The following is a 26,009-nucleotide window of genomic DNA, read 5'->3' as shown; positions in this document are numbered from 1 at the left end:
CACTGGAACCAACTACGTATTTCAGAAGACAGGAACATTCTAGCGTCTTCGGAGTATTTTATTTTGACCAATTGCGGAATTACGGGGGAGTAGCATAGTATTTGAAGCATTGGTCTGTAGTTGCGCCTCGCTCTTCGCATTTCGCAGGGCACGAATGTTCGACTTGGGGGTTTATTTCAGCGGCAAGAGAGAGGGATGCCGTCATGGGTGCGGACAGTTGAATACTTTAATGCTTCCTTTAAGCTGGTGCGAGGGAAAGTCGTGCCGTTCATGATTAGCGTAATATTTTAAGTGCAGTCCGATTTCACTCGATGACTTCCCCATGTTGCTCAATCGAGAGCATTTCTAGATTTAGGAAGTCGAGTACGATTGTCGGTTTTTATGATAGCTCCTTTCAAGAGGGATTTCAGGACGTAGAAACCAGGCAAGAATATGTTGTGACTCAATTACTTTGGAGTAGGATCTTTCAACGTCAACGAATTTTGGATAGCTCAGAGCCCAACATAAGATTGCTCTTGTCGATTTCTTGAGGCTGCAATGTAGTTGCAGAAATGGAAGTCGGTGTTGCGGTAGAGCATGGGGGCTTATATAGATTTTCAGATACGAATGATAGGAGAAGGGTAGCGGGAAAACCCTTGGACGTTCAGGGGAGGGTTGCGCATGGTCAGTTTGGTATTGAAGATCGAGGATGGATACGAGCCGAGTTTCAACAGCGCACGTAACATTCGTGTGGAGATGCAGCAAAATTAAAGGCGTCGGGTGCATTCTTTTAGTCATCGAGAAAGTCACTATGAGCGCGGTTGTTAAGTCTTCTATGTGTTTAAAGTAGGGTGTGAAAACTATCACAACGTCAAGCTGATAGATAGAGGATAGAGGGGAAGGGTCAATTGAGTGGTGAGAAGTAACCTAAGTAGATTGAGCGGCAGTGCAATGTGTGAGGAGCTCGAGGGCTATTCACGTCGGAACTATTGCGTACAAATATGCGCTGTCCCTAATGAGTAAGTAAGTAGTGCGACGAACGGACGCAACATTACGTGCGATAGAACTAAGCAATGGAAAGACTCTGGGGTCGACTGACTAAGGTGAAGATTGTACTATCTCCGTGAGAAAGACCAAAGATACTCGGCAGATTATGTATTCCCTTGGCTGGAAACCTATGTTTCCGCTGTGCTACTTAGGAAATTATGTGTCTTCTTTTATATACCTACTCCAGCCTCCATTAAAGGTATAGTGACACCTAGTTCCCTATGCCACGCAGTGCACGGCAGTGGAGTGCTTTCTTTGGGGTCTTCAACGTCCATACAGTATCCTCTTTAATAAAGCGCCAGCAGTTGTTTGCAGTGACGGAGCTTCCTGAGCTCCACCAACTACTAGCATTCATCAATCACTATGTCTAGCTTAAATATATGTTACCTAGCTCGCCCCCTGAACTATATAGACCCCTAAGTACACTCTTTTAGCTATTAACCCAGTTCCTCGTAATATCTGTGTGCTCCTATAGTTTCACAGCGGTTCGGTGTAGGTTGGGTAATTCAGCGCAGTTGTAAACAAACGCTACGTCTTTCATGGGAGTGTTGATGCTTTTTAGTGCTCTTAGCTTATAAAGTTGTGATCGAGAGTTACCTAGAGTTTTGGGGACTGGGGGCAGCATAGTTTGTGAGAGTCTTGCCCTTTCTCTTCTGAACTTTGCCGTTGGGTTTTTCCTAAGGTGATTGAATAAATTCAAGGTATTAGCCGAATTCTCACGTCATTTCCTCTAACGTCTAATCAATTTTATTATTCATATTTCTTGTCTATTGTGAAGCGCACTGTATACGCTCGTCTACTGTTTCTTCTTGATTCGAACTCGGATCCATCAGCATGTCCTGATACGGGGCTTCATACATTTCCCACTCAACTGTGTCACTCCTGGGTATCTGGGATTGGATATGTGCACTGCTAAAATCGGGTCACTAAATAAATTAGCCTCAAATCTGACCACTGGTATAGGGTCAAACTAATTCTTCAACTGACCTCCACTATCGCTCTCCTCGGTGAACCTTTTTTGGGTCATTCGCTTGCACTTCCATCTCCTTTCGGGGTTTTCGAGGCTTTTGGCTTTGGTGCCGTAAGTTGTACGTGCAGGGAAACGCATTGCTGCTGTATGAATTCGATCTTCTTATCTTTCTCCGCTTTCTCCTGAGTAGCGGTCTGCACTTTCCGCGTCTCAATGTTGAGTTGATTCCGAGTTTGATTGAGATTCAGCCTTGCATTGGCGAGTGTTTCGGTTCTTTCATCGAGGTCATGTTGTAGCGTGGTAATCTGGCGATCTCTATCAGCGATCTGTTGTCGAAAATTTTCGTTTTGGCCGTTTATATCGTCAATTTCTCTTTGCTTTGCCAGACCTGATTGCTCTTTCTCAGAAAAAGCCGCCTGTGATCTCTCAAGATCTACGGTCACTTTTCTAACCTGTTCCAGTGCCCCATTGAGCTCCTCCAGATGCTTTCGTTTCATGCTGTCAAAGAGATTCTTATATTGGCGGCTACTAGCTGTCCATTTCTTTTGGTTTAAATCGTACGCCTCTCTGCAGCTATTCCACTCCGCCCTGAGGTGATGCATATCCTTCTCTACTCTAGCATACTGCTCCGCCGATCTTTGCAGGTCGCACTCCTTTTTTTGTAACTGGTCCTGTAACTTAGCGAGTTCCCTTTGCTTTTGCGTGAACTGGTTCGTAGGTGAGGCCAGAGAGCGCTCCTTTTCTTGTACTAAAAGTTCCAGCCGTCGCAGTTCTAACCCCTGAGCCTGAACAATACTTAAAAGGTCTTTAACTTCGAAATTAGAGACCGTATTGCTGTTCCCTGAATCGACACGAGCAAGCAGTTGCTGTAATTCTTGAATCATGACATCTCGCGTACCGACTTCTAGAGTTCTTTGTTCGGCCGTGGTTCGGAATACACCTAGGTCTGTGTTCAATATAGTGTTCGAGGCCTCTAAAGTTGATTTCTCTTCCTCTAGGTGCTGTATTCGAGTTCGTAATCCCTTGATATTTTCGACATGTCTGGACTCTCGGATCGTATATTGGACTTGTAAAGTATCCAGTTGCTGGGTCAGGTCTCGGGCATGTGATGTCGCCGTTCTAAGCTGGGCCTTTGCATTCGCTAGTTCGTGTTGGAGTCCTGCGATTTCGGCTTCATTTTCTTTGACTTGCTTGCTTTTGCCTAGGAGGCCCATTATACCTGTCCACTCTGTCAAAAATGACTCTTAGAAGATATCTGACCTATTATTGAGGCTTTTACAGGATTGAAGGAGTCATGGGCGAGCACCGCGTTCGTCAAATGTGCCAAGGAGGCTGAAGAATAGTCGGGCAGCTGAGCTTTTTATCGGTTGGAACCTCTTAATTCAGTGATTCAGCCGTTCGGCGCGGTGGCGGCAGTGTTCATAGACAGCCTTGTGGGTGAGTGGCCCCGCTCCTTGCCTAAAATTAGTGCCTGCGCTCCAGTGGCGTGTAAAGGCAATAGGTTCGCTCAAATGCGCTGCTCAATATTTAACTTATGTAAAGCGGCTCGTATCCGCGGCCTAGTAGCCATAAATTGATAGTTTATATACTCATAAGAATACGAGGTAGTTCAAAGGGCGCTTGAGGCCATACATAGGATGTGTTATGCGTTTGTACCGTTCTAGGGCAGCGCCTCCAATCCATCTACCCCCATAGCCTTTGGATACCCAGACTAAAATGAACGCACCAAGGCCGACGATCATTGTGTACTCTGTCATAGCTGCAAGGAAACCTAAAGAAACCCCAGAAAGAGACCACCTGGTAGTCGGAGAACGATATGAATGATGCAGTTCTAGGTCACGCCTTAGTTTTGAAATTTAAAAGAGAAAGGTGGACGTACATCAACGAGGTTATAAGCCATCAGCGACTTCTCTGCGGAACATGATCAATGCAAGAACATCTCATAAGCTTTTAGAAGCATACCGTCCAGAAGTTGTTTACCATTCCAGATAAAACGATAACTTCCGACTTGGTCGGAGATGTGTTTCTCAGCTCCGAGCTTGTCTCGCAATTGCTTAACGCTCCATGACTCAGGTATCCCATGTAACATTAATGTTTTCCCATCTAGGTCTTGAAACATGACATTATTGAGGACTTTGGGACCTCCGGGTAAAGCCGAGGGGGTGTACGGTGGTGGCTGTACCGAAGCGGGCGTATCGCGAGCGTAGAAAATGGTATCCCCCTTGACATATCAATGCAGTGAATCAAACAGTAGAGGAGTAGCGCGTACATCTAATATACCGTATGAAGCGAGGCTTTTGTTAACTGCTATGCCGTCAGTATACTGAGATTCTAGCTTGAGTAGTGTTCTCACGTTCAGTTAGCTCTTTTCCAGATGATACCAAATCAAATGTGCTCCACTCATGCTCGAGTTTCAACTCGGCTGCAATCACACGTTTGAGTGTCTCCACTGTCAGTGATGTCGAAAATTTGATTCGTCGGCTCTCTCCCTCCTCTGAAGTCGCTTCTTCGATATACAGGAAATCGAGATACTCTTGAGCTTCAAGTGCCTTCGCGTTATTCATGTTGATCTCTTTGAACGAGGGAATTGGTAAATCAAGCGCTGGTCATAATAGTATTGTTTTCGAGGAAGGCTAGATACTGACCGGGAAGATACTTTCTCATTTCTTATATTTCGATTACGCTGAGCGGCTGAGTCTCATGTGCAGCCTTTGGCGGCAACATCACAGGTCACTGTTTGCCTTTTCCTCCACGCTTCGGTTTTCTCTGTGCATCGCCGGATAAGTGCAGACCTAGCGATCAAGGCTCTCTCGAAGCAATCTTAGTGGAGTCGACAAGGTTGTGGCGCGATCAAGAACACGCTTCTGGCGCTCGCGACGTGTATTGTGGTGGCAGCGCCAGGCTGGGATCCAAATGACATGATCGCTCGCCAATAAAAATTAGCTTCGAAGATGCGAGCGGCAGCCTGCTGAGCTTGCTCTAGACCTTATGAGAGTACTTCAATCTAGTCTTTTCGCTGCATCAGATCTTGTCGTAATCCTCTCGGCAAAGTCGCGTTCGAAACATGAACGGCGAGGACTTTCAAGCTTGGACGATATGCTGGAAAGCCAACATATGGTTTCATCGACCCATATCTAAGCCGCTAAAATGTGTGGAATGCGATGAAACATTTACATACCCTCAGGACAGTCATCACTCAAACTTCTGGCTTGAAGCGACTCGATGCTCAGTGGGACATCGACAGGCGACAACAGCAGAGATGCAAGGGGAGACATGTGTGGGTGTGTGTTCGACGTGTGACCAGAATTATGTCTTAGATGTAGTAAAGGGGAAGAAAGAATGTAGAAGGGAAGGGTGCAGGCGCATGATCAGGGTCAACGAGGCTACAATAAAGCGAATGATAGGATCGGATGACGAAACTCTCGAGTAAGTTGAACCTCTGATCATCCATATTTACGGCTTCACCTAAATCCTTCCAGACAATTTATATCTCTTCTCAAGAAGTACAAGTCCTATGAATGCGAAATTCATTGTGACGTGGTCGAGTATCAGGGAAACCCAAATCAGGCCTTCAAACCTCCAACACCCGAATGTGACCATGATCGCAAAGTCTGCAATGCATGTTTGAAGCCGATGTTCGAGACTGCTATTAGAGGAGGAAATCTAGAGGCCCTTTTGTGCCCTGATCCGGAATGCAAGAAGCCTGTACCGCTAGAGTCCATTCGTACATATGTCTCTGCAGATGTCTTTACAATGTAAGTGAGAGATGTCCTCTTAGCAGTTTGAGGAATGAACTCACCACTAGTAGATATTCTAGAAAACTGAGCCAGAAATCCCTTGGTGAAAATGCGAAGTTCAGATGGTGCAGTTGTGGCCACGGCCAAAAGCACTCTGGTGGAGGTAAGTACTCGAGAGCATTTTCTAGCAAGCCCTGACCGAGAACTTAGAAACGAACCCCGAATGGATCTGTCTCTCATGCAAGAAAAGACACTGTTTCATCTGCCGCGATGGAACTTGTGATCATCTTCGAGAGATTGACGCACAAAAAGAGAGAAATAAATGCGCCATGAAACAAGCTGCATCCCAATATTTTAAACAAACCAAAGACGAAAGAGAGAAGCAAAGGCGTTTGAGAGAAGCTGAGACTGCCGACAAACGTGAGCAAGCACGGACTTCAAAGAAGTGTCCAAATGCTACCTGTAGAGCGCCAATCCAAAAAGATGGGGGATGCGCGCATATGACTTGCAAAAAGTGCGGTACCCATTTTTGTTGGTGCTGCAAAGTGATCTGGTGGGATAGAGTCCCACTGCACTTGTCTTCATGCCCTGTAGGGATCCAGAGGACAACCTCAAGGGCGAGTTTGGACACCTCTGGATACGCTCCGGACTGGGATACGGACGGTGGTTACGATACGTCTCTAGACGGGAGACTTTGGCTGACTGCCGGCGATCGATAAAGACAGATTTATGGGAACACAGAAACATAACGCACCTCTGCAGCGCTGAGGAAGTGGGGGTAACGGAAAATTACCTCGATCAACCTGCAAGTAGGACATTCTATCTTGGTTGATTTGCTACCTGAACTACTCTAATACACAGAGTAAAAATTCCCTGTAATCCGTTCAAGTACATATTGCCTAGAAAAATGAATCCTTGCCTACTATCCTCACCCGACCCATAAACGTTAAGACACGATTGATTGTATCGACTTGGTCGTCTTCTGCTTCAATCAGAGAGTTTCATGGTGGTAACTCAACTTGCTGTCCCAACAGCCAAGTGCAAGGCTCCAATTAGGTAATTCTTTACATTTCCCCCACTCAACCCAACTAAGCATATCTTTGACACCACATCGTCCATGTCTTCAGGCTGGCTACTAAGATTTAGTTCGACTCTCTCCAGATTCGACCTTCTCAGATGCAGACTGAATATTGGATCATCCAGAAGCCCTTACTCCACCATACTCTGAAATGGATATGAATTATATAGCGGAAAGTTATTCCAAAAGTCTTGAATGGGGTGGAGGGTAAACTCGAAGGTAGTGTTAAAGAGATCATCACACTTCATAAATTTTGGAAGACACAAATTTGCTTCCTCGAATCGCTGGTCCACGATTTCTAGATTGGAGATGTGAATGCACACGCGATTACATTTCCCAAGGCGTAAATACCCACTTTTCCAAGATGTTTCACCTTCCCAAGGTCGGCTTGCTAGGCGTCTACCAACTTAGACTCGTGTAAATACTTGATATCCCACCTGGTCGTGTATCTCCTAAAGCAACTACAGGACAGCAGCATTCACCTAGACATTTCTAGATATCATGCAAAGAAATTCAGAGGCAAGAGGAATTTTGAATTTCATCCTAAAAGTAGTGGGTTTTTGATCATGAATGAGAGATCTTTTGCAATCTCTTCGAGGCTACATACCTGACCTGCTGTACTACGCAGTAAATGCTGAAACAAGGCATAGTACATTGGTGCTATTAATGTCTACCTAACCGGTGACTGAAGAGAGCAGTTTTACTCAAGTAAAAATAAATAGATTTAACTGTAATTAATAACACAACGGAAAAGTATTTGGAAAGTGGCCGTTTTCCAGTTCGATGGTTCAAATTTCTTCGACACCAGGGCCGTATGTTATTCAACCTCGCTCCGGCTGACTTCTGTCACCCAATGCTGCCGGACTGACATCCCCAGATACAAAATTTCATTGATTTCCAGATCTGGTAGGATATTCGATGCCACTATGCCCTCCTACACCCTGAGTAGTTGGATAGTGTTGATCTTGCACTAGATTAGGAGATAGGCTACCGTCTCCTACGGGCGACGTGGATGGCACTGCAAACACCCTCTCAGACCAATGTCCTTTCTGTACTATGTGCAATTCATTCCCATCTCGATCGACATAGACTGTGCTCGTTCTGCGCTTTTCTTCCATTTTCTTCTTGTTGCTTTTGCTTCTAATGATGATGAATGCACATATGCAGGAGAGGGCAATGACGCCTCCGATGGGACCCGCTATCTTGCCTGCCAGTTTGCCGTTCTTATCACCCCCCTCTCCGCTACCTCCGCTACTGGTGGCTGTACTCGAAGAGGTGGCTAAGATGGGAGAAAGCGCATTCGTCGAGAGGATGGGAGATGACGTTGGCGAGGGTGAAGGCGTAGACGATGAAAGGGGTACTGAACGCGTTGCAGCCCAATCCCCATTTGTCCAACTTGGCCAGCATTGGTAATTTGATATTGGTGATGGGTCACCGATGGATGCGTAAATTGTGCCTGTTACGCATGATTGTTGAAACCCGTCTCCAGTACTATTGAAATAATGAACAGAGTACCTTCTGAGGGTTTCGAAAGCACCAAAAATGGAGTTGCCAACGCGAATCAGTGAAAGGAATAGAAAGGAGCACAAGGGATAAGGAAAGGGTAGGACATCATAAAAGAGGGTCAACAAGGACGTTTTGGTGGGAATCATGAGGTGTGCTGTTTTTGAGAGAACTAAGAGTAGATATGACGTACCATGTGGATCTGAAACGGTTATTTGCATATACACTTCCTTCGCACGTTGTCGGCATCCAACAGTCGAGTTTCGTATTATCAGTACAACACCTCCCATACGATCCCACTACACTCCATATTGAAGAAACTGGGCAATGCCATATCGAGTCTAGATTAGAAATGAGACTAGCAGATTTTTGGTGCTTGTGGGCTTACGCACAGGTGCCGAATGTCGAGGTGTATCCGATCACTTCAGGTCCAAGGGTAGCACCATCACGAAGTAAGATACGCGGTGGCGGGGTGATCGTAGCGGGGTAAGCCAACGATGTAGGGAGGAAAGGAATGATGCTCAGCGAAATAGCGACTTCCCTCCAGTTCCTTACCATTTTTGGAAGAGTGGTACTACGAGTCCGTTACTGCGTGGTGTGGTTCACGGCCCCACGGAGAGGCTAGAGTCAGTGAAGTGTGGAAGGCTCAAAGGCAGGAAACTGCTTGTCTAAGTAAGACAGATATACTTTACGTAGAGGGGGGCTCTAGCAAGGAACCCGGATTTCGGAGAGCCATACCAAGTCCTTGTAAGAAGAATTCTCGGAATTCGATTGGAAGCTTTCGGAGGCTGTGTTCGCCTTCTTCGGCAGTGCAAACGAAAGTTAGGTTCCCAGCAAGGCTGAAGTCTGCCTTGTGAGCACGCGATCCATAGCTTTCAGCTCTCTCGCCCATTCAGGATATTGAAATTCCATGGTTCTGGGTAGCTAAGCGAGTGGGAGTGTGAGTGTGATTCATCCTGCGGGTCAGGATTGGGTGTGGCAATTCAGGCTGGTCGACACCTCAACATCGCGCAGATCTAAACATGTAAGCGGATGCGGGATTTCACGAAGGGTGCAATTTCCAGGGATTGAAATGAATAATGCAGCAAGTTGGAGCCTATGAGGCTTCAGATGTCAGAGGGCTGGTCAGATTCTGGGGTCAGATCTTCAAGGCCGGCTCCTGACGGATGTTAGGGAGGTTCTGCCCAATCCTGCCGGCTCTAGTTTCGTGGAGGAGAAGGAGAATACGGGGTGGAGTCGTGAATTGTTGAACTGGGAGAGGACAGACAACATGTTCCAGGAGCGAGGTTATCGCTGTTGCCCCTCCTGCTCAGCCCATACCTGATTCATGCTAGCGCGGAACCGGCTTCGGTCGCCTCCAGGGCTTCAGTGCAAGCGACCCATCTTAATCCGTACATCTCGGCCTTTCACCTACCTTAAAATTCATTGCTAGCAAATGCTACGCTTGGGAGCCCGTAAAATAACTCCCATACTCAATGCGATGGATTTATTGGGCGAGAGAAGCGGCTTAAGACAGGGATGGCATAGCGAGAGACATCCATCAGGTCTCTGAATAGTCGCCAGAGGAAGTGGACAGCGATAGTTGAACTTCCATAAACGATTAGGCTTGAAGGTTAGAGTCCCACTATAGGCTCTGTTGTACGCTGCGAGTTGGCTGGTTTCCGTCCGATTCAAGTTGTATAGTTTCAGCTTGACATTACTTTTGAAGATAGTTAAATCGTAAGGTGCTGCATTTGCCACCTTGTACATTTCTCCTCTTCTAAATTCATTACCTTCTCTCCTTCTTTTTAAGCACCTCCCCGCTGGGCAGCTCGACAGGTGTCCGACTCTCCAACTCATGCGCAAAATTCACGATTTCCCCGCTTCCCTGCATCTCTTGCCTTTCCCTACCGTCTCCTGCTAGTTCGACGGTATGTTCAGAAGGCATCTCGCGGGGCGAGCCTGCAAATGCTCTGTATTGTGGAGGGCCATCTTCGTGCATGTGCTTCTCGGATAATGGTGGCGCTGACTTGACACGAGTCCGACGCCGTATGTAGAGGAAGAGGCCGGCAATACTGGCAACAAGAAGTACGAGGATTGGAACCAAGATTGCGACGATAAGGCGTGTATTATCCTTGCCCTGGTTACCCGGAGCTGAAGCTGCAGTTGCAGTTACAGTTGCCGTTGAGGGTGGTAGCGTGATGGTGGGACGATAAGTTTGGGTCGGAACAACTAGGTCACGATTAATATCAACAAATTATTGAAAGTACAAACTAAAGACCTACGGTCAGGGACCTCTGTACTCTTTTCGCAATAGCTATGGAACACATCCAGCGCACTCGCAACCTCAGGCATCAGGGAATTCGTTGGCAGAGATGTGGGACGTGGAGAATACGATGACATGGAACAGGTTGTCTGTACGGCTGAGGAGATAATACTGGCCATATGTCTGTCACTATCATCAGCAAGAGCCGTAATAGAGTCTTCCAAAGGTGGATTTGAGGCTGAAAAGCCACATACACGCTTGACTGTATGCAAAAACAGCTGAAACTCGTCAAAGCCATATTATCGCCACAACCAGAAGACTGTGCCCGGACAATGGTGCTCAATTGGTCTTGGGCACATCGTGGCAGAGAAGAATACTCAGAAATCTGATCGATGTATATCTGTGTCGGGCCAGTGGAGAGTGCCGGTCGAGCGTAAAGCAACACGATTAAGGCGAACATGAACGAATGAAGAAAGTGTGGAGCATTCCTGAGAAGAGACGTATAAAACGTCATGGCTTGAGTTTCGCGCAATGCTGGACCGAGCTAAGTATTAGTGGAGACTTGAGCAAGACAGAGTACGACGCTGAGGAGGGTGGAATTCCGGGGGAACTTAGATTCATGTATGGACCAAGCCCCGAAAGGTGAGCCGAAGTGTTTTGAACAAGCTTTGGGCGCAGTACAGAACCATCCTTTGACATGCAGAATCGGGAAAGGACGGACGCAGCGGGTTGGTTCACGACAGGAAGCGGGTTTCATCCACGTCGCTGGGTTCCGTGTTTTTGCATTCCGCGGATAGAGCATAGCTCCAAGAATCTGTTTATTGGGTCATGCAGCAGAATCAGTCCTTCATCGCATGCTGAGAGAGGTGTCTTAACAATGTTACGCTGGGCCAATTTTGAGAAGGAAAGTCGGAGGAAGCTAATCCGTAGTAAATTCGTGCATTCGCAGTAAGAATGGAGGATACTCTCCCAGCGGAGGTTCTTCGGACTTCATTCATCCTCGGGGATCAAGTGTCCACGGTCAATGAAACACACGTGGTGTCGCATGTTGGTCGTTCGGTAAGGAATCGGATATCGAAAGATAACTCAGATCGGACTATGATTCGTATCAAGGATAGTGGAACGCAAAAGGATCACGTCTCCAATCAGCCTTGCGATGAAAGCGCCGTTCTGGGGCTTAATCTCTGATAAGCAACATTTCGGCCCCCGTTCGACACCCATTCCTCCTCAAGCTAACCTGCACCTGGTCTAAACTGCAAAAAGTTCTCCTCAGGCGCCCACCTACTAGTGGCGGAAACAACGACTTCGTAATCTGCATCTTCGGCTTCCATTGATTTGCATCCACCTTGAATCTTCTGTGTGCCCATTTGTTAATCAATAGGGACAAGTCTCCGTTCTTAGCCTACCCTTGCAAAGTCACTCCCTCCCTTCAATCCAATATTCTCGATAGCGATGAATCTGAGTAACGTTTAGTGCACCTGGCCATATAAGCAAAGTACCCTGGATTTGTGCTTGCTCTTCCGAAGCCTAAGACGGAGGGGGGGGAATCCTCATAGAAGTACGAGAGATTAAGAATGTGTCCAAGAAAGACATGCGGGGTTAATCGATGCATAGAGTACTGGAACTGATTCAGAATGGATGTTGGATGTATTCTGGTAGTGGTGAGACCCATTAGGTGTCGATTTCCCCTCAAATACGCTATTCCTTATTCATCTAGTGCATCATATGACAATGCGCCGTCCTTGATTATCTCACCGAGCTCGGCCGAGCCAAGAAACTGATATAACCTTCCCCTTGCTAGCGTCCAGCTCCAGCCAATAAGAATTGCAGGCTTAGTTTCGTGCCCAACCGTCTAAGGGGCATTAGTGATCGTTCGTACGGACAACCGATTTTGAACTCCTTCACAATGCTCAGCCACCTAACATATAATAATAATGTTCCGGATATCTTACCTCGACTTTCCTATTGCTAGGTGCCTTCTGCCAGTAACTGGTCTTCTTGGGGAATGGAAGAGAGAAAGGAGAGAGGGGGATGTTTAGGAAAAGGTGCGTCACGTGATACTTAACTTACAACAGTGCTAGGAGGGTGTACAGTCCTCTGTACAATCCTTGCAAAGTAGAGGTAAGGTAGGAGGGAGTAAAAAAGAGTAAGATAACTAATGTGTTTTAAAACTTTTATAAATAAAAAAAAAGTCTTTAACACACTTTTGTTACGTTACTTACCACGTGAGTTCGTCACGTGATACTGGACCGAGATAATATGGGTTGCGGATAGAAGAGTAGCTGTAGAAGAAGCGGGCCCGCAGAGCCTTTATACCTAATGCGAAGTCCTCAGGCCACTCAGGGGCCTAGATAACCGTGACAGCTTCTGTCAACTAAGGTGAGCCTTAGAGGGCGTCCTAATTGCTCCGTCCTTAGGGGAGTGGTTTTTCTCTACTTTATAAGGGATTGATAGATCTCGTACATCGTGGGGTGGCTCGCGCGCAATTGTTTGATGGCTTCTAGGATATGGATGCCTAGAATGAGGAGGTGATACGTGACAGAACAACTATGGGCAGTTATCTGGCCATGTTTTGAGTAGGGGGAGGTTGGCAGCAGGGCCACTACATTGTGGATACGCCCTTCCATGAGACGCGTCCCCTGGGTGGCCCGTGACAGAGCTACAGCTAGATCCATGATCTAAAACTCGGTCAAAATAGTGGGATAGGCCTTACCTATATGTTTAACAAGGCTCACTTGCAATAAAATGCTTTGTGGTTGATTATGTAGGGCGAGATGTTCGAATTTCTGTAAGATTTGTGAGATGAAAGTGGCTACTTGGCATTGCCTAGAATCCGTCGAATTGCGCACACGGCAATAGATTCTGACGTCACGCGATAAAGTACTTCATATATGCGCACAATTCTTTCTGAACGCTTCGCGTGCACCATTCTGCTCCTCTTTCTTCACTACTAAGCTTTCACGCAATGTCTAGGCTCACTCGCGGTCAAAGTTATGCGATACCTAGTTTTCTGCTATGTGAGCAAATGCACCATTTGAAGGGGACCCGTGGGAGCGTACCAAATTCAGACACATGCTTCAATGAAAATGTTTGGCCGGCCAGCCGTCTATTCAAATCCATTAAAATCTAGCGACTGGTTAGGGAGATCCTGTTTTCCTCTCTCAGTCTTTCATAGTCTATCCGAATAAGCTAGGGTTGGATTCCAACGTAACCCCTACTCCCGATTAAAGGCCTTGGCTATTGCTAAACTCACTACAGGGTAGCTCATGATTCGATCATGCAGCCCATGCTTGACTATCTGCTCCCTTATCAACCCACCGTTGGATTTCCACTCGAACTCCCACCCACCAGCGCCGAGAGATGTCTTTCCTTTGTCCTTTTCCGTCTGTAAGTCCTCAAAGCTCAGCTTTGCTGCTAGATTTCTTGTCGCATTGACAGCGTGCCAGAACATAACATCCGAATGGACCCAGGGAATATCGTAATCGTCTTCAGCATGGATAAGTGTGATATCGTATTCCCTCCTTGGGCTGGATTTGAGTTCGCCGCAATGCCTGATAAGGGCCGCTAATTTGTCCTTTGAGGGCCATTTGCTGACAATAAATCTGTTCAGAAGTTCCAAAAGCTTCGGGAAGTAGACAACCGGCGAGAGGAGAGGGATAGTACCGGCGACACGATATGTCTCCGTCAGAAGCGCAACGTCAGCAAAGGGCGCTACAAGAACCAAGCCAGCGAATGATTCGGAAGGTGTTTGGAGTGCGAACTTGTGCGCTACCGAAATTGCAACCGCTGTTCCAAGCGATTGGGCGAAGATAACGATGCGTTCCGGTGGGATACCAGCAGTTTTCATCGCGAAAGTTGTAAGCGTCAGCGCGTCAGTAAGCAATCCGGCTTCGGAGGGCCACCCTGTGCTCGTCCCAAAGCCACGGTAATCAATAGCGAGAATGTGAACTTTGCGCTCTGCGGCAGATATAGCTCGATAGCTCTGGGGACGGAAGCCCGACCCCAGGGTTCCACCTGCTCCGTGGAAATATATGACCAACCGTGCCTCAGGGTCGTCTCTCAATAGCTGAAATCCCAATCGCTCCTCGATGTTCGGGCACAATCCAGGAGATTCATTCCTCAGGGCATCCTGGTGCTTTCTGTAAGAGTCAAGCGGAATGATATGCCAGGCGTGGAGGGTTTCGCCATCAGGCGTATTCAGTTGGAAGGGAGTGACTTGGTTGCGGAGGAAACCCCATTGCTCAGGAACATTGACGTCCTGGAACCAGGTCAACGTCACCCGATGCAAGTAAATAATGTGGTCTTGCAGAGTAGGAACAGTGAGAAGCGCCAGGAAAGCAAGATAGAGGCCAATTCCGGCGGCGATGGTGCCCAACAGCGGCTTGAGAATGACTGAAACCGAAGGCATGGCCGCGGAGAGGTCACGAGCCGATTTGCGGTAAAGGACAGAATGAACCTTGATGTGTATTGTGCAAGTGGTTTGTGGTGCTCAGACGGCGTTGAAGTTTCCAGACACACACTCTTGACATATCAAGCGTGGGATATTAACGTATGCAACATTCTCGAATACCCTGGGGCTTACATTTCGTCGTGGAACCCGGGGCCTCCAACTCAGGTGTAAGCGCCAAGGTTTTCAAGAATTTTGCATCTATTCTCTAATTACCGTGTTTTAGCGTGTAATGCACAGCCTCGCGTAATTTGTTGTAAGGACGGGGCTCCGCACCACTCCGCCAATACAACCAAAAGGTACGAATAATCAACCAACGTTGATTTTCGGGTGCAGAATAGTATATATACCTGTCGCACGTAAGCGCCATCTCGGCCTTACATTTGTTAGGACAATAAATCAGCGTTTTCTCTTAACGTACTTCACAGGCGAGTTGCTTACACACCTAAGTTGCTTACTTTTGCTAAGACCCTACTAAACTACTCTTTCTACACTAATGCATTCCTAACAATACTACTTAGACGCGCTAAAAGAATGTTAGATACAGCTTATACTCTAAGCTTTTAAATAAGACATAAAACTCTTAAAAAAACATGCTGCAGCTATATATAATGTCCCTTAAAAGACAATAAATAACTAAGGCGCTAGACAACCTTTATAAGCTAATTCTATAGCTAACTTATAAAGGCTAGGCAATAATAAGGAGCAGGTAATTGTTAAGACTATAACGTACTTTACAGACAAGTTGCTCACACACCTAAGTGTTACAATCCACAATTGTGTAACAATTCTTATGAATTGTTCCATCTCAGGTCGCCTAGAACCTATCTAAAGGGTCCCTGTATTAGCTCTAACTCTAACTTAATTCTTATAAATTGTCTCTATCTTAGGTTGCCTAGAACTTATCTAAAGAGACCTTGTATTAGCTCTAACTTAACCTAGCCCTAACTCTGCTCTACTCTCTACTGTACTTCTATTCCTTTATGTATTTAGTTGCACCTTACCTCTGTAGCTAGCTTAGTAGTTTTCTAATATCCTTTTATATAAGGCCTATAGGTGTTAATAGCATTCCTAGGTTCTAAGTCCCTACGCACTTCTGTAACGGCGCAGGCAAGACAATGGGTCCGAATGCGGTGGGAATCCACTCAGAGGCATATGGGAGTGCGTGGGGACTCTGAACCTGGGAATGCCATTGACACCTATAGGCCTTGTACGAAAGGAGATCAGAAAACTACCGAGCTAGCTACGGGGGCGAGGTGCGACTAAATACATGAGGGAATAGGGGTAACAGCAGGGGGCAGGGCAGAGTCGGGGCCAGGTCGAGTCAGGGTAGAGCCAGGGTCGGAGCCGATACGGGGACCCTTCGGATGGGTTCTGGGCGACCCGAGATGGAACGAGAATCGTTACAAGTATGCTGCTCTAGATAAGCTTTATGTGTGTAATATTTTATATTATTATGTTTACTATTAGCTTAGGGGTAATGCAGGCATTAATATACTATAGGGCCTCTAACACAGTAATCTAAAGCGCTTAGCTAGCCCTACTAAGAGTAAGTTAATTAAAAGTGTACATTAAAGGCAATGTAAAAGAGCAAAGGCTGTAAGGTATTACTAGCCTATAAGGACTGCTCTAGCAACAAAGGCATTATGTAGGGTAATAAGGAGATAATTAGGACATTTAGGCCTAGCAGCATTTAGTAAGCTTTGCAGAGTCTGTTGTTAGCTTAGGCACTAGCTAATTACAGCATGTGTAGCGTTATCTAATGTAATATGCAATATAGTAAAGTTAATTTAATATAATATCTAATATTATATCGCATGTTATATTGGATAAGCAGATGTGATATCTGATATACGTATCCAATGTGGCAAGTCTGTCATGGAAAGTACTGAAGACTGTGGCGGTCGGTCGTTTGAATGACGATGGGAAGTGACCACAATCCAGGAATTCGGATAAAGGTTAGAATCCCATTCGACTAAAATGACTAATCAGCTACCTAGTATCTTCCCTTGTGGTGAAAGTCTCTTGTGAATCAATTTATGGCTCGTCACTGAGCATTAACAAAGCAACACTAAGGAAAATGGAGGGAGTGGTAGAGTCTAACGACTACATTTTATGATTGGCCAAAAGAGAGTAGAAAGAAGAGGGAGAGGAGAGAAATGGATAAGAGGCTGAGGCTGACTCCGTCTTAAGAGCTAATTCTACTGGAGAGTACGACACCCATACTCGCACGGTCCGATGGGCCTTCTCTGCATGTTTACATACAGAATGAAATCACATTGTCGCAATGATGCAGAAAGTGAATTTATGACACAAAGACGACGTCCTGGTCAGCAATTTGAACTCGTTCAGCCCACGAGCTTGAATATAGCAGGGCAGCATTAACTTCAATCCGCTGCAGAGTAAGATGTGTAGTTAGAGTGTCCAACATCGCCCTTGCCCAATACCTTCCAGTTAAGCCAAGTTGAACATGTCTCCATCCATACGCCCTGTCAAGCCTCCGTCCAAAATGTCGAGTCCAAGTGAAAGGAAGTTTGTTGCTAGGATGAAGCCCATGAAATGGAATACTACGTTTAACGTCTAAGCTATTGGGCGGAAATTGCCACGCGGAGCTGTGAAGCCTTCGTGCCGAGAAGCCAGCGGATATCATAGCGTGAAGAAAGTCAGATCATGGATTTTCCCCAGCTTTGCCCGGTGAGTAAGGGGAATGGAATAAAGTCTCGAACACCTTATAAGCGCGTTTGTTGATACTGTAAGTAATCTGGGGACCAGAAGCTGGTTGATGGTCTCCTTTAGTTGCTGGTACTTCTGCGTGGGGGATACCACGAGTTTTTCCTTCGGCTTCATAGGAGACGGAGCGCTAGTCAAAGGTGCCCTTGATTTGGCTCGCGCGATCATGGTAGACCCTAGAGGTCTGGTCCTGGTATTCCGGCTACAGAGCTGTAACAGTTGTCCTGGTCCTTATGGCCCCACCCATGGAGGGGTTCTCCGTTAAACGCGTCCTGGCAAAAGAATATCTTTGATAATATGATAGGGAGAACGTCCAGCTTATCCCAGAAAAGGCCAGACGTATATAAATAGCCTATTCAGAACCGGTTCTTTCTTGAATTTGTCGTTGATGGGGTAAAGCACCCTGTTAGGATCTTGGTCATAGGGGTTGTAAATTAGCCAAAGTTGAGGGGGAGACTGGGAAACAATTCCTGAAACGCATTTGTGAAGCCGATACTCACACTCTCCAAAAAAACACATGCTTCAAAGAGCGCTTCAGAATAGATCTCCGGAAGATCGCTCCTATGGCTAAACTGTTTTGCATACTCTCCGGACAATTGATGGAGCTTTCGGATTCGTTGACAGGCTTTGTCCTAGATGAAGAAATAAACGTACGGATGGGTTATTAAAGGTCTCAATACTTTACCAAAGAGTAGGATATCCATAGCATGCTTGTGCTTGTGTTTGTGTCAGTTAGAGCTCAGGAGAAGTTACAGCTGATTCTCCTTGCATTCTTGGAGCATATCGGCAAAGTATCCGAGGTCTTCCCGAAGGGACCATGAGTGGTTCTCTGCTTTGACTTGATGAGAATATACAATATTCAGCATTCATGCGAAGTCCAACCGCGCCGGAAGGTGATACGGGGTTTCTCTGGCTACAATGCCCAGCGTACTACAGCAAACTCATTCTCAGATGGAAACGGTGGCTCCAGCGGCATTTCAATATCTTCCGCTACCAATACTTCCCTGCTAAAGTCTTGCAGTATTAATAGAGCGCAGCGTAGTACGAACTTCACGATTTTTCTCTGAATACAGAGAATTTGTATACTATGATGCACGTGTACTCCAAGACTTTCGTAATGGAGCTGGTAGCCTCACACTCATTTGTCCACTAGATCATTTCCCCCTTGCCCCTGAAACGAGACTCCTAGGAAATATCATGGTCTAGTTATTTGGACCTAGATGAGGAAATATTTCCTTAAATTGCCCACAGGAGCAAATTCGAGGGTTGAAAGTGTAAACTCGTGGGGTAGATGACGGCCGCACGAATTCAAGAAGTTGAGAAGAGCTTTCTATTGAAGAGGGTCCTCTAGATTAAAATAGGGCCACATGTTTGCCCCCTCATCTTTCATGAGTGCCACCGAACTAGGGCTTGTCAGCTGGTGAATTCCTTGTAAACAGAAAGTGAAAATATCCCTTGCGAGCTTTGTAGACTCGACAATTTCGTTGATGGTCAGTATTGAATCTACTTCGTCGGTCATTTGTTAGAGACTCCTGCTCACGGTTGTCTCCTAAGAAAAAGTGGTTTATTGACTCCAGATGCTCTTCTATGAAATCGAGAATCTGTTCTAAGTCTTCATCTGGCGGTTACCGTGCCCATAGCTTGGACATTTGCAGAAAAGTCCCTAAAGCGTCCATTTCGGAGGATTGATCGTTGTTTCCAATGGTTACCGATAATCTTCATTTGATGTCATAGATCCATACCTTGACGTTGGTATTGTTATCGATAAAGGTTTCGAGGGGTAGAGGGGTCGAGAAAATTACTGCTTAGCTGAAAAACTTACCAGTGTATCAAAAAAGTGTCGATGAAATGCGGCGCTGGGAGCCTCCTAAATTCATTGCCCATATCACAACTACGGTTCTAGCCTTTGCCTGCGTGAAAACTGTAATCATGACTGGAGTGAATGTGGCTGAATTAACTCCCATAAGCGCAATCCTTTGCTAGGAAACCAGGTGGACCTATCACGAACACTCTCCTGCTCACCTGGTTCATCCCTCGTAGCTACGAGTGCATCGCCGTGCTAATGCAGCACCTTTACGCCTGCTCACGCGTCTGGATGCAATGATGGGGATTCTTCCCCGGACCTTCCCAATGTCCTTTATAGCGAGAACGGAGCGATAACGAAACAACGAAAGCGAGGCTCTGGCAGCCATTTCCTTCACAGGGTGGTTATTTCAATGGACGAGGAAGAGCGTGCTTCTGACGGGCAGTCGCTAGTGCTGGAGTGATGTCAGTTGGAATACGCTTTCACGTCCCAGCAGAGGTGAGGAATGGCCGCCAAACCTCTCTTCTGAGAGCGGGGCTTCCTAAATCTTCACACAACAGAATTGGTGCTGCTGATTTGTGTAGCATTGATCCGGGCATTGGTCGAGACTCAAATTGTCCGTCCCCACCCACCGATGTCAAAGTTAGAGGTTATCTTATGGCGAGAGAACAGTTCTGATCGGTGAGAGAAACCAGAGATTGAAAGGCAGAAGTATGCAAACAGTCGGGAAATGAGGCTGCAAGGTGTACAGCGTAAGTAAGAGATGGTCCTCACCAATGGGATACCTATCCGTTGGACCTCGAGCCCGCTCTGTCGTACCTCATTGTCGTGCAGCAGTCCTTTCATGTGTTAAGATCCGACACGGCACTAGCAAACACAGCTTGCACAGCATATTCGCCCAAGTCTCGACATCCCCGCCACCACTGTTACGTTTCACAGCCTTATAGGGAACGTTTCAAAAAAGAGGGATCCGGGGCAGGGCTTCCCCGGATCTAGAAGCTGTGGGAAAGCCAAAATGTCGCAACACCCCAGACTCCAATTAAGCCGTGATCTCAAACCACGAAGTGCTTCTCGTAGAGCTGAGTAGGGATGAGGTTGATGCCTGAATCATGTCTTCCACTAGATCCTATTCGACGTAGGGTTTAGAATGACACGAAGACAGGGGCCTTGGCTCAAGCCTTCGCGAACCTTGCACGACTGGAGAACCGAGGCGAATCGTGGCAAGCAATCCTAATCCATAAGCGCTGTCACTGGCCAGGCGACGTAGCATTCCCAGGTCCAGGATTCAAAGCAATAGGCTGTTAGTATTATGCGGAGGGACGTGGAGGGATGATGAGGTAGGAGTCGCTGTTTTCGTCGCCAACATGGTCCGTTACATGAGCCTATACGCTCGCCAATTGCGACCAGATTTTGCCAGACAGGACACACGACACAAGCCGGCATTTGGATGCAGGTCGGATAGAGAGTGCGAGGTGTCAGTTTCTCCCGGACATCTGCCGGTTTCCCTGGCGGCTGCGAAGATTTGGCGCCGGAAGGCAAGCGGAACGTTTGAGAGCTGAATCGTGGATCTCTGCCGAACAGAGTCAGGCTGCTGGCGCGAGCGTCCTTCCAGAAGCCTTCGCACTGACGATCACGAAAGGAGAACAGGTTCCGGCTTGCCGACAAAGGGCGCCTGTTATGAATCGCATTTAGGTGAATTGGGACAAATGCGGCGGACGGGCCACGCTCATCCTTCAGCTTCTGAAGAAAATTGATGGACCGCTGTGCCGACGGGTGCAGCAGGAATGAAGGATCGTACATCCGACGATTGTGCGCGGTGGTGGATCAGGGCGGAAGCAGTCCCGTTTGAAAGTGCCTCCAGGCTTGTCCTGGAGGCGTTGGCAAACGAGGCTAGATGAAGCAAGGGGTGGGTTGGTGGATGTGGATGCACTTCCCCGGCCGCAACCACATTTCTGGGCCCGACTCAGCAGCCCGGCGTGGGGAAGTGCAGGAGACTGCATAAGGCGGTCAGTCATGGAAATTCGCTGCAGGTAGACGGATGACGGCGCTGGCTCTGCTGTTTGATGCGTTTCCTGGCACTGCCTGCGTACTTTCGCGTGGTGCACTGGAGGACATCGTATGTAAGACGTACGTCGCGTCGACGCTGCCCACGTCAGAAGCCCTCGCGGAGGCCAAGGGAGCCCTGGTAGGGCCGTATCCGGACGGGACTGGACGGCTGGCGTTTGCTTTCTTCTTCCCGTCTGGGAGGATAGACTGCGATATCTATCTCTCGATGCTGGATGGCGTGGGAGCGCGCGACGGGAGGCCACGGCTGGCAGCGTGCAGGCTTCCTTCTGCGCTTCCTTCTGCGGTGCCGTTGCTTTGTCTCGTTTGTGCGCCAGCCATGCCATGGCATGCCACCCATGCTCGCATCCGGACGCATCGCCAACGGGGTGCATCGAAGTTGCATGCTAGCGCTGGGTAGAGGGAAATCCCCGACCGCCAGCGTGGGCAAAAGCTCGCAGAGGGCGTGGGGTGCGCACTGCTTTCTTCTCCTTCTGGAAAGCCTCCTCGCTCCGCTTCATGTGCAACGAACGGGGAAGCAGGAAAGCAAGGAGCGCGTTTGCCCGCTGCCCCGTGGTTGCTCCGACGCTTTTAATTGACGATGCCTTTTTCTTTTCCTAACAGATCCCTGCGAGTCAGGATTCAGGCGGTGAATATACTAGCCGGTCTATAAGAAAAGCGCTGCCCTCCTGGGTTCTTTCATCCTTCATTCCACTACAGGCCCAGAGCCCCAGCTCCCCACCCGATAACTCTTAGTACTCCTATTATTGTCCCTCGTGTCCTACCCCATAAAACCAAGCCCGCCTTCCTCGAGTTCTTAGAAACCTATCCAGTTCTCACGTCTTCGCCTCCAACTCGTCGGGTAATTCGTACCAACACCGCAAGTAGCGACACAGGTACCATCCAACCACACCCACCACTCCCAGCGCCTGTGTATTATTGGACGTACCCGCTGCACTCTAAGAAAAGTAAGTAAGCCTCAATGGCAGCGAACCCCGTCTGTTCCATTTCCACATTTCCACATTCCCCAATCCGGGGCTCCGGCTTTGCCCTTGCAGTGCCAGCGCATCAGCCCTGCCTGTGGCTCTTCGTGATATTAAATCTGACTCACAGAAACCAGGCTCTAATCGTTTTGCATATCAGCCCGAGTCCTGCTTTGTTCGCACCGGATTCAGCCATACCGATATTGCCAGCGAATTTATTAGTTGTCCGAGACAGCTCATAATCTCTTGCGCCCCCGAGTCATATCCGTCTCTCGACCATACATCTCACCTTGCAGTTACACTTGAACTATCGGCCAACGCAGTAGCTCTTTTATCACTCATCCTCCCCACAGACGTAAATATCGCCCTGGAATCCGCCTCAGTCTTTACTTTGCCCCCCAAAGTACGATCAGAATTTTTTGGCCTGCGGCGTTTATAAATTAATCTCCGCGACCACCACATAAAAATATTCGCCTTGCAACAACCACCTCTACACGAACACCGCTCCTTCAAAACTTCACTCCACCGACATTCCACGACATTCACAATGCCTCTCTACCAATCTACTTCGTCAAACCCCCGCCAACGCCTCTCCCTCTTCACTAACTCGACCCTTGGCCACGACGTCGGTGCCGCCTTCAAAGCATCCGGCATCACGACTCGCTCAGTTCGAGAGGTTGGCGAGACACCCGCTCCACCGCCATCGCCCGTTGACTTCTCCTTCCCCAGCACGCCAGAGGAGCAAAGCCCCAATGGAAGCAAATCGAATTGACAGCCCTACTCCTCCCAGAGTTGACGTTGCACGGAACGCGAGTTCGATTTTGCTTTTATCATGATTGTGCATTTAGCGGGTGGGATCGGGCATCGGCAGGCTTCAACTTGCGGTTTTGGGTCGGGCACGGTCTGGAGCACTAGGGGATACACAAAGACAGATTAAGATTTCGTTTTCCAGCGCAAGCAAACGAGCAGAGGAGTTTCCTTTCAGACACGTTTACTCAATATCGATTATTGGATTGGATCGGACTCGATCTCGTCGCGCGTTGACCGCTGCCTTCAGTTTCTTTTTTTTTTCCTTTGAGATGCCCCTTCATGCTTATCATTATTGGTTTGGGATAGATATGGTTGTTTCTATGTTGGATTTTGTGTGTTATCTTGTATTGCCTATCTTCTGTTCCAGCTAGTGCAGCAAGAGAGAAGTTCGAATTGGAAAGCAAGCATTTGGTAATAATACGTTCACACATTCTTGCAATTGCCGCTGGTCGGGCCACCCCGTTGCTTCGGTTGTAGATTTCCATGTGCCAGACATGTGCTCAACCGCTTAACCTCGTTAGTAACCCTCGGCCTCCTCCACGCTTCGTGCTCCCTCACACAACACCTTAGTGTTCCTCGGCCCAGTCCATCCTCGCCTCCTTCCATCCCATCTCATTCCCAAAAGACAACGTGATACTCCGTGACAACCACCCAGCGGACCAACCACCCTCCGCAGAAACCGCCTCTCTGCCATTATCCTCCATCAGCTTACCATCATCCGACCACTCTACCACTCCACCTCTCCCCCAAATCACTCTCCACCAGCTCCTTCCAATCAGGCGTACAACCAACCAACCAAACACCAAAAACGCCGCATCCGCATCTACATCTGCATGGAACAGCATGCATGATCCATCCACCATGAAACACTTTGCTCACGCACACCAACGCATAGATACACGCACATCCACACACACACACACCACGACAATCCCTTCGGGGGCCGCGCCGCTCCCGTCTCTCCCGAACGGCTTCGGTCCGCCGGGCGATTGCGGCGTAGCACAAAGCATCTCAGCATGCGGATGCTAAGCACCAGAGGGGGTATATTAGAAATCCGTGGTATAGTATAGATGGAGTGATAGCGTCAAACATGAGACCCTGACGTTGCTTATCCGAAAGGAACGGTATCCTTCCATTATACCATGCCCATTGCAGTGAGTCTTAGACAGGAAGACAATCGTGCGTGTGGTGTGTGACACGACAGACTCCAGTCCGTGGGTTTGCTGGCAATAGCAGAATCCGCGCCAGCGCATAAGACATACTTGACTCTTGTGAATAAACTTTTCCCTCATATTAAGCCCTGAAAACTCTATTCCGCCTGCTACTCAATGAGCAAGCAATAGGAGAGAGAATCCCTGATCGACAATTTCAGATTTTGCGGGGTGCATTTCGGAGCTCCACTATTTTTCAATGTTCAAGACGAGCAAGGCGTCAGGAACCGGAAGCGCGAAACGCTGATCGTGCAGGCCAGCCCTACCCATCCGCCCAGCCAGCCATCTTCCCGACCACTGCCTTTACCTGCATTCTCCGTAAAACTTAATGCTGCTGCAAAGTCAAGCTGGACCAGACATAATTGATTCTCGAACCACCGTCGTTCAAGCCCGAACTTTGCTGTAATGACGCTGCATCCATTCCATTCCGATTGGGTCAAAAACTCAAACGCAAAAATAACCTCTTCCCCAAAGTAACCATGCGCCGACGCACCAGATATTTCTAGAACAACGCACGTTGGACAGCGGCGCTGACTGGGGACATGCAACACGCCCTAGGCAGCCATTTTCCCACGTGTTTTTATCCGGCTACCAGGGTCCGGCTTTTTGGTCTCTCAGACCCCCTAAAATAACCTCCAGTCAGCCCAGCTTCTTCCATTCCTCCAGACCGTCCTTGCCAAGCCACGCCTAGCCACGATCCGAGGTGGACCCAAACGGCCAAAGCGTAGGGTAAGGAGGAAAAGTTTCAGCGTCGAGGCGAGGTACCAAAGGCAGCGTGGAGATTGTCATTGTCATGTGAGATGATATGAGGAGACGATATGGGGAGGTGATATGGGGAGATGATATGGGGAGACGATATGGGGAGATGATATCAAGGCCTGATAGTGTAATATTAGAGGAGCGTTAGTCCCTTTCCCATTCGAAACATTCTGTGAATGTGATGGAAGCAACGACCACCCGCATTCGTTCATGGAGAGATGTAGCCGAAGGTAAAGTCATCCACACTTCGCTTACATTTATTCCGTGTTAAAACTCAAGACATGAAAGCCGGCTATCTCGATCAGGAAGGTTGAAGCAATCGCATTCCCTATTAGCCACGGAACGACCGACACAATATCTCGATTCTTATCAGCGGTGTTAAGACCGTTTTCTTGTTGCTTTACGCCACGAAATTAGGTATCGTTGGAGGAATTGTGGGCCGAGATCGATTCGCATTCGTGTTGGTCCTTGGATGACCTCTTGAGTGCTAGCAACAGCATCTTGCGTGATCCAGTCAGATCAGATCAGATACGACCCGTAACGGGCATGGCGGACGGCTTGGAAGAATGTCCTGCAGCTGGTACAATACGTATTGCGCATCTCCCGGCTCGGCTGAATAGGCTGGATGTTCATCAGAGCTCCAAACCGTACCATACACGACTC

The 26,009-nt window shown here is 47.9% G+C and overlaps 11 protein-coding genes across 11 annotated transcripts; 4 read left to right on the top strand and 7 right to left on the bottom strand.

The window, feature by feature from the left end:
- Positions 1 to 2,022: 2,022 nt before the first annotated feature.
- On the bottom strand, positions 2,023 to 3,359 carry BDR25DRAFT_365229 (uncharacterized protein). Its single transcript, XM_033696881.1, has one exon. It carries the CDS (start codon positions 3,208 to 3,210, stop codon positions 2,050 to 2,052), a length of 1,161 nt encoding a protein of 386 aa, XP_033554997.1. The 5' UTR covers positions 3,211 to 3,359; the 3' UTR covers positions 2,023 to 2,049.
- A 226-nt stretch (positions 3,360 to 3,585) lies between these two features.
- On the bottom strand, positions 3,586 to 4,775 carry BDR25DRAFT_338801 (uncharacterized protein; the record flags this gene model as incomplete). The annotated part of the gene is made up of 4 exons (XM_033693306.1): positions 4,350 to 4,775; positions 4,266 to 4,300; positions 3,959 to 4,217; positions 3,586 to 3,767 (listed from the first exon to the last, which is right to left on the bottom strand). The coding sequence occupies exons 1-4, from the start codon at positions 4,558 to 4,560 to the stop codon at positions 3,586 to 3,588; spliced, it is 687 nt and encodes a 228-aa protein (XP_033554996.1). The 5' UTR covers positions 4,561 to 4,775.
- A 285-nt stretch (positions 4,776 to 5,060) lies between these two features.
- Positions 5,061 to 6,452, top strand: BDR25DRAFT_365224 (uncharacterized protein; the record flags this gene model as incomplete). The annotated part of the gene is made up of 4 exons (XM_033696880.1): positions 5,061 to 5,422; positions 5,476 to 5,751; positions 5,805 to 5,896; positions 5,944 to 6,452. The coding sequence occupies 4 exons, from the start codon at positions 5,061 to 5,063 to the stop codon at positions 6,450 to 6,452; spliced, it is 1,239 nt and encodes a 412-aa protein (XP_033554995.1).
- A 1,141-nt stretch (positions 6,453 to 7,593) lies between these two features.
- On the bottom strand, positions 7,594 to 8,957 carry BDR25DRAFT_338800 (uncharacterized protein). Its single transcript, XM_033693305.1, has 3 exons — positions 8,707 to 8,957; positions 8,508 to 8,655; positions 7,594 to 8,302 (listed from the first exon to the last, which is right to left on the bottom strand). The coding sequence occupies exons 1-3, from the start codon at positions 8,870 to 8,872 to the stop codon at positions 7,699 to 7,701; spliced, it is 918 nt and encodes a 305-aa protein (XP_033554994.1). The 5' UTR covers positions 8,873 to 8,957; the 3' UTR covers positions 7,594 to 7,698.
- A 1,125-nt stretch (positions 8,958 to 10,082) lies between these two features.
- On the bottom strand, positions 10,083 to 11,073 carry BDR25DRAFT_308957 (uncharacterized protein; the record flags this gene model as incomplete). The annotated part of the gene is made up of 3 exons (XM_033691044.1): positions 10,083 to 10,525; positions 10,579 to 10,742; positions 10,814 to 11,073. 3 exons carry the CDS (start codon positions 11,071 to 11,073, stop codon positions 10,083 to 10,085), a joined length of 867 nt encoding a protein of 288 aa, XP_033554993.1.
- Positions 11,074 to 13,615: 2,542 nt separating this feature from the next.
- Positions 13,616 to 15,160, bottom strand: BDR25DRAFT_299843 (alpha/beta-hydrolase). Its single transcript, XM_033689241.1, has one exon. It carries the CDS (start codon positions 14,965 to 14,967, stop codon positions 13,774 to 13,776), a length of 1,194 nt encoding a protein of 397 aa, XP_033554992.1. The 5' UTR covers positions 14,968 to 15,160; the 3' UTR covers positions 13,616 to 13,773.
- Positions 15,161 to 16,134: 974 nt separating this feature from the next.
- On the top strand, positions 16,135 to 19,014 carry BDR25DRAFT_348423 (uncharacterized protein; the record flags this gene model as incomplete). Its single annotated transcript, XM_033694411.1, has 17 exons — positions 16,135 to 16,262; positions 16,335 to 16,415; positions 16,879 to 16,935; positions 16,965 to 17,033; positions 17,105 to 17,191; positions 17,217 to 17,352; positions 17,422 to 17,478; positions 17,504 to 17,584; positions 17,627 to 17,700; positions 17,782 to 17,869; positions 17,910 to 18,005; positions 18,041 to 18,129; positions 18,161 to 18,386; positions 18,473 to 18,527; positions 18,559 to 18,748; positions 18,810 to 18,936; positions 18,988 to 19,014. The coding sequence occupies 17 exons, from the start codon at positions 16,135 to 16,137 to the stop codon at positions 19,012 to 19,014; spliced, it is 1,668 nt and encodes a 555-aa protein (XP_033554991.1).
- Positions 19,015 to 19,044: 30 nt separating this feature from the next.
- On the bottom strand, positions 19,045 to 21,555 carry BDR25DRAFT_348422 (uncharacterized protein; the record flags this gene model as incomplete). The annotated part of the gene is made up of 17 exons (XM_033694410.1): positions 19,045 to 19,066; positions 19,104 to 19,242; positions 19,277 to 19,337; positions 19,366 to 19,399; positions 19,446 to 19,478; positions 19,559 to 19,627; positions 19,671 to 19,776; positions 19,824 to 19,931; positions 19,959 to 20,019; positions 20,096 to 20,148; positions 20,211 to 20,276; positions 20,315 to 20,359; positions 20,402 to 20,463; positions 20,493 to 20,642; positions 20,676 to 20,737; positions 20,792 to 21,301; positions 21,346 to 21,555. The coding sequence occupies 17 exons, from the start codon at positions 21,553 to 21,555 to the stop codon at positions 19,045 to 19,047; spliced, it is 1,791 nt and encodes a 596-aa protein (XP_033554990.1).
- Positions 21,556 to 21,578: 23 nt separating this feature from the next.
- Positions 21,579 to 23,005, top strand: BDR25DRAFT_348421 (uncharacterized protein; the record flags this gene model as incomplete). Its single annotated transcript, XM_033694409.1, has 6 exons — positions 21,579 to 21,824; positions 21,859 to 21,982; positions 22,026 to 22,159; positions 22,219 to 22,232; positions 22,304 to 22,528; positions 22,573 to 23,005. 6 exons carry the CDS (start codon positions 21,579 to 21,581, stop codon positions 23,003 to 23,005), a joined length of 1,176 nt encoding a protein of 391 aa, XP_033554989.1.
- Positions 23,006 to 23,113: 108 nt separating this feature from the next.
- BDR25DRAFT_206134 (uncharacterized protein) lies at positions 23,114 to 23,338 on the top strand (the record flags this gene model as incomplete). The annotated part of the gene is made up of 1 exon (XM_033684479.1): positions 23,114 to 23,338. One exon carries the CDS (start codon positions 23,114 to 23,116, stop codon positions 23,336 to 23,338), a length of 225 nt encoding a protein of 74 aa, XP_033554988.1.
- Positions 23,339 to 23,942: 604 nt separating this feature from the next.
- Positions 23,943 to 24,386, bottom strand: BDR25DRAFT_308955 (uncharacterized protein; the record flags this gene model as incomplete). The annotated part of the gene is made up of 2 exons (XM_033691043.1): positions 23,943 to 24,205; positions 24,296 to 24,386. The coding sequence occupies 2 exons, from the start codon at positions 24,384 to 24,386 to the stop codon at positions 23,943 to 23,945; spliced, it is 354 nt and encodes a 117-aa protein (XP_033554987.1).
- Positions 24,387 to 26,009: the final 1,623 nt, after the last annotated feature.

This window comes from Lindgomyces ingoldianus (assembly GCF_010093535.1).
Source record: "Lindgomyces ingoldianus strain ATCC 200398 unplaced genomic scaffold BDR25scaffold_1, whole genome shotgun sequence".
In the NCBI taxonomy this organism is placed as follows: Eukaryota; Fungi; Ascomycota; class Dothideomycetes; order Pleosporales; family Lindgomycetaceae; genus Lindgomyces; species Lindgomyces ingoldianus.
This window is presented reverse-complemented; position numbering and strand designations above follow the sequence as displayed.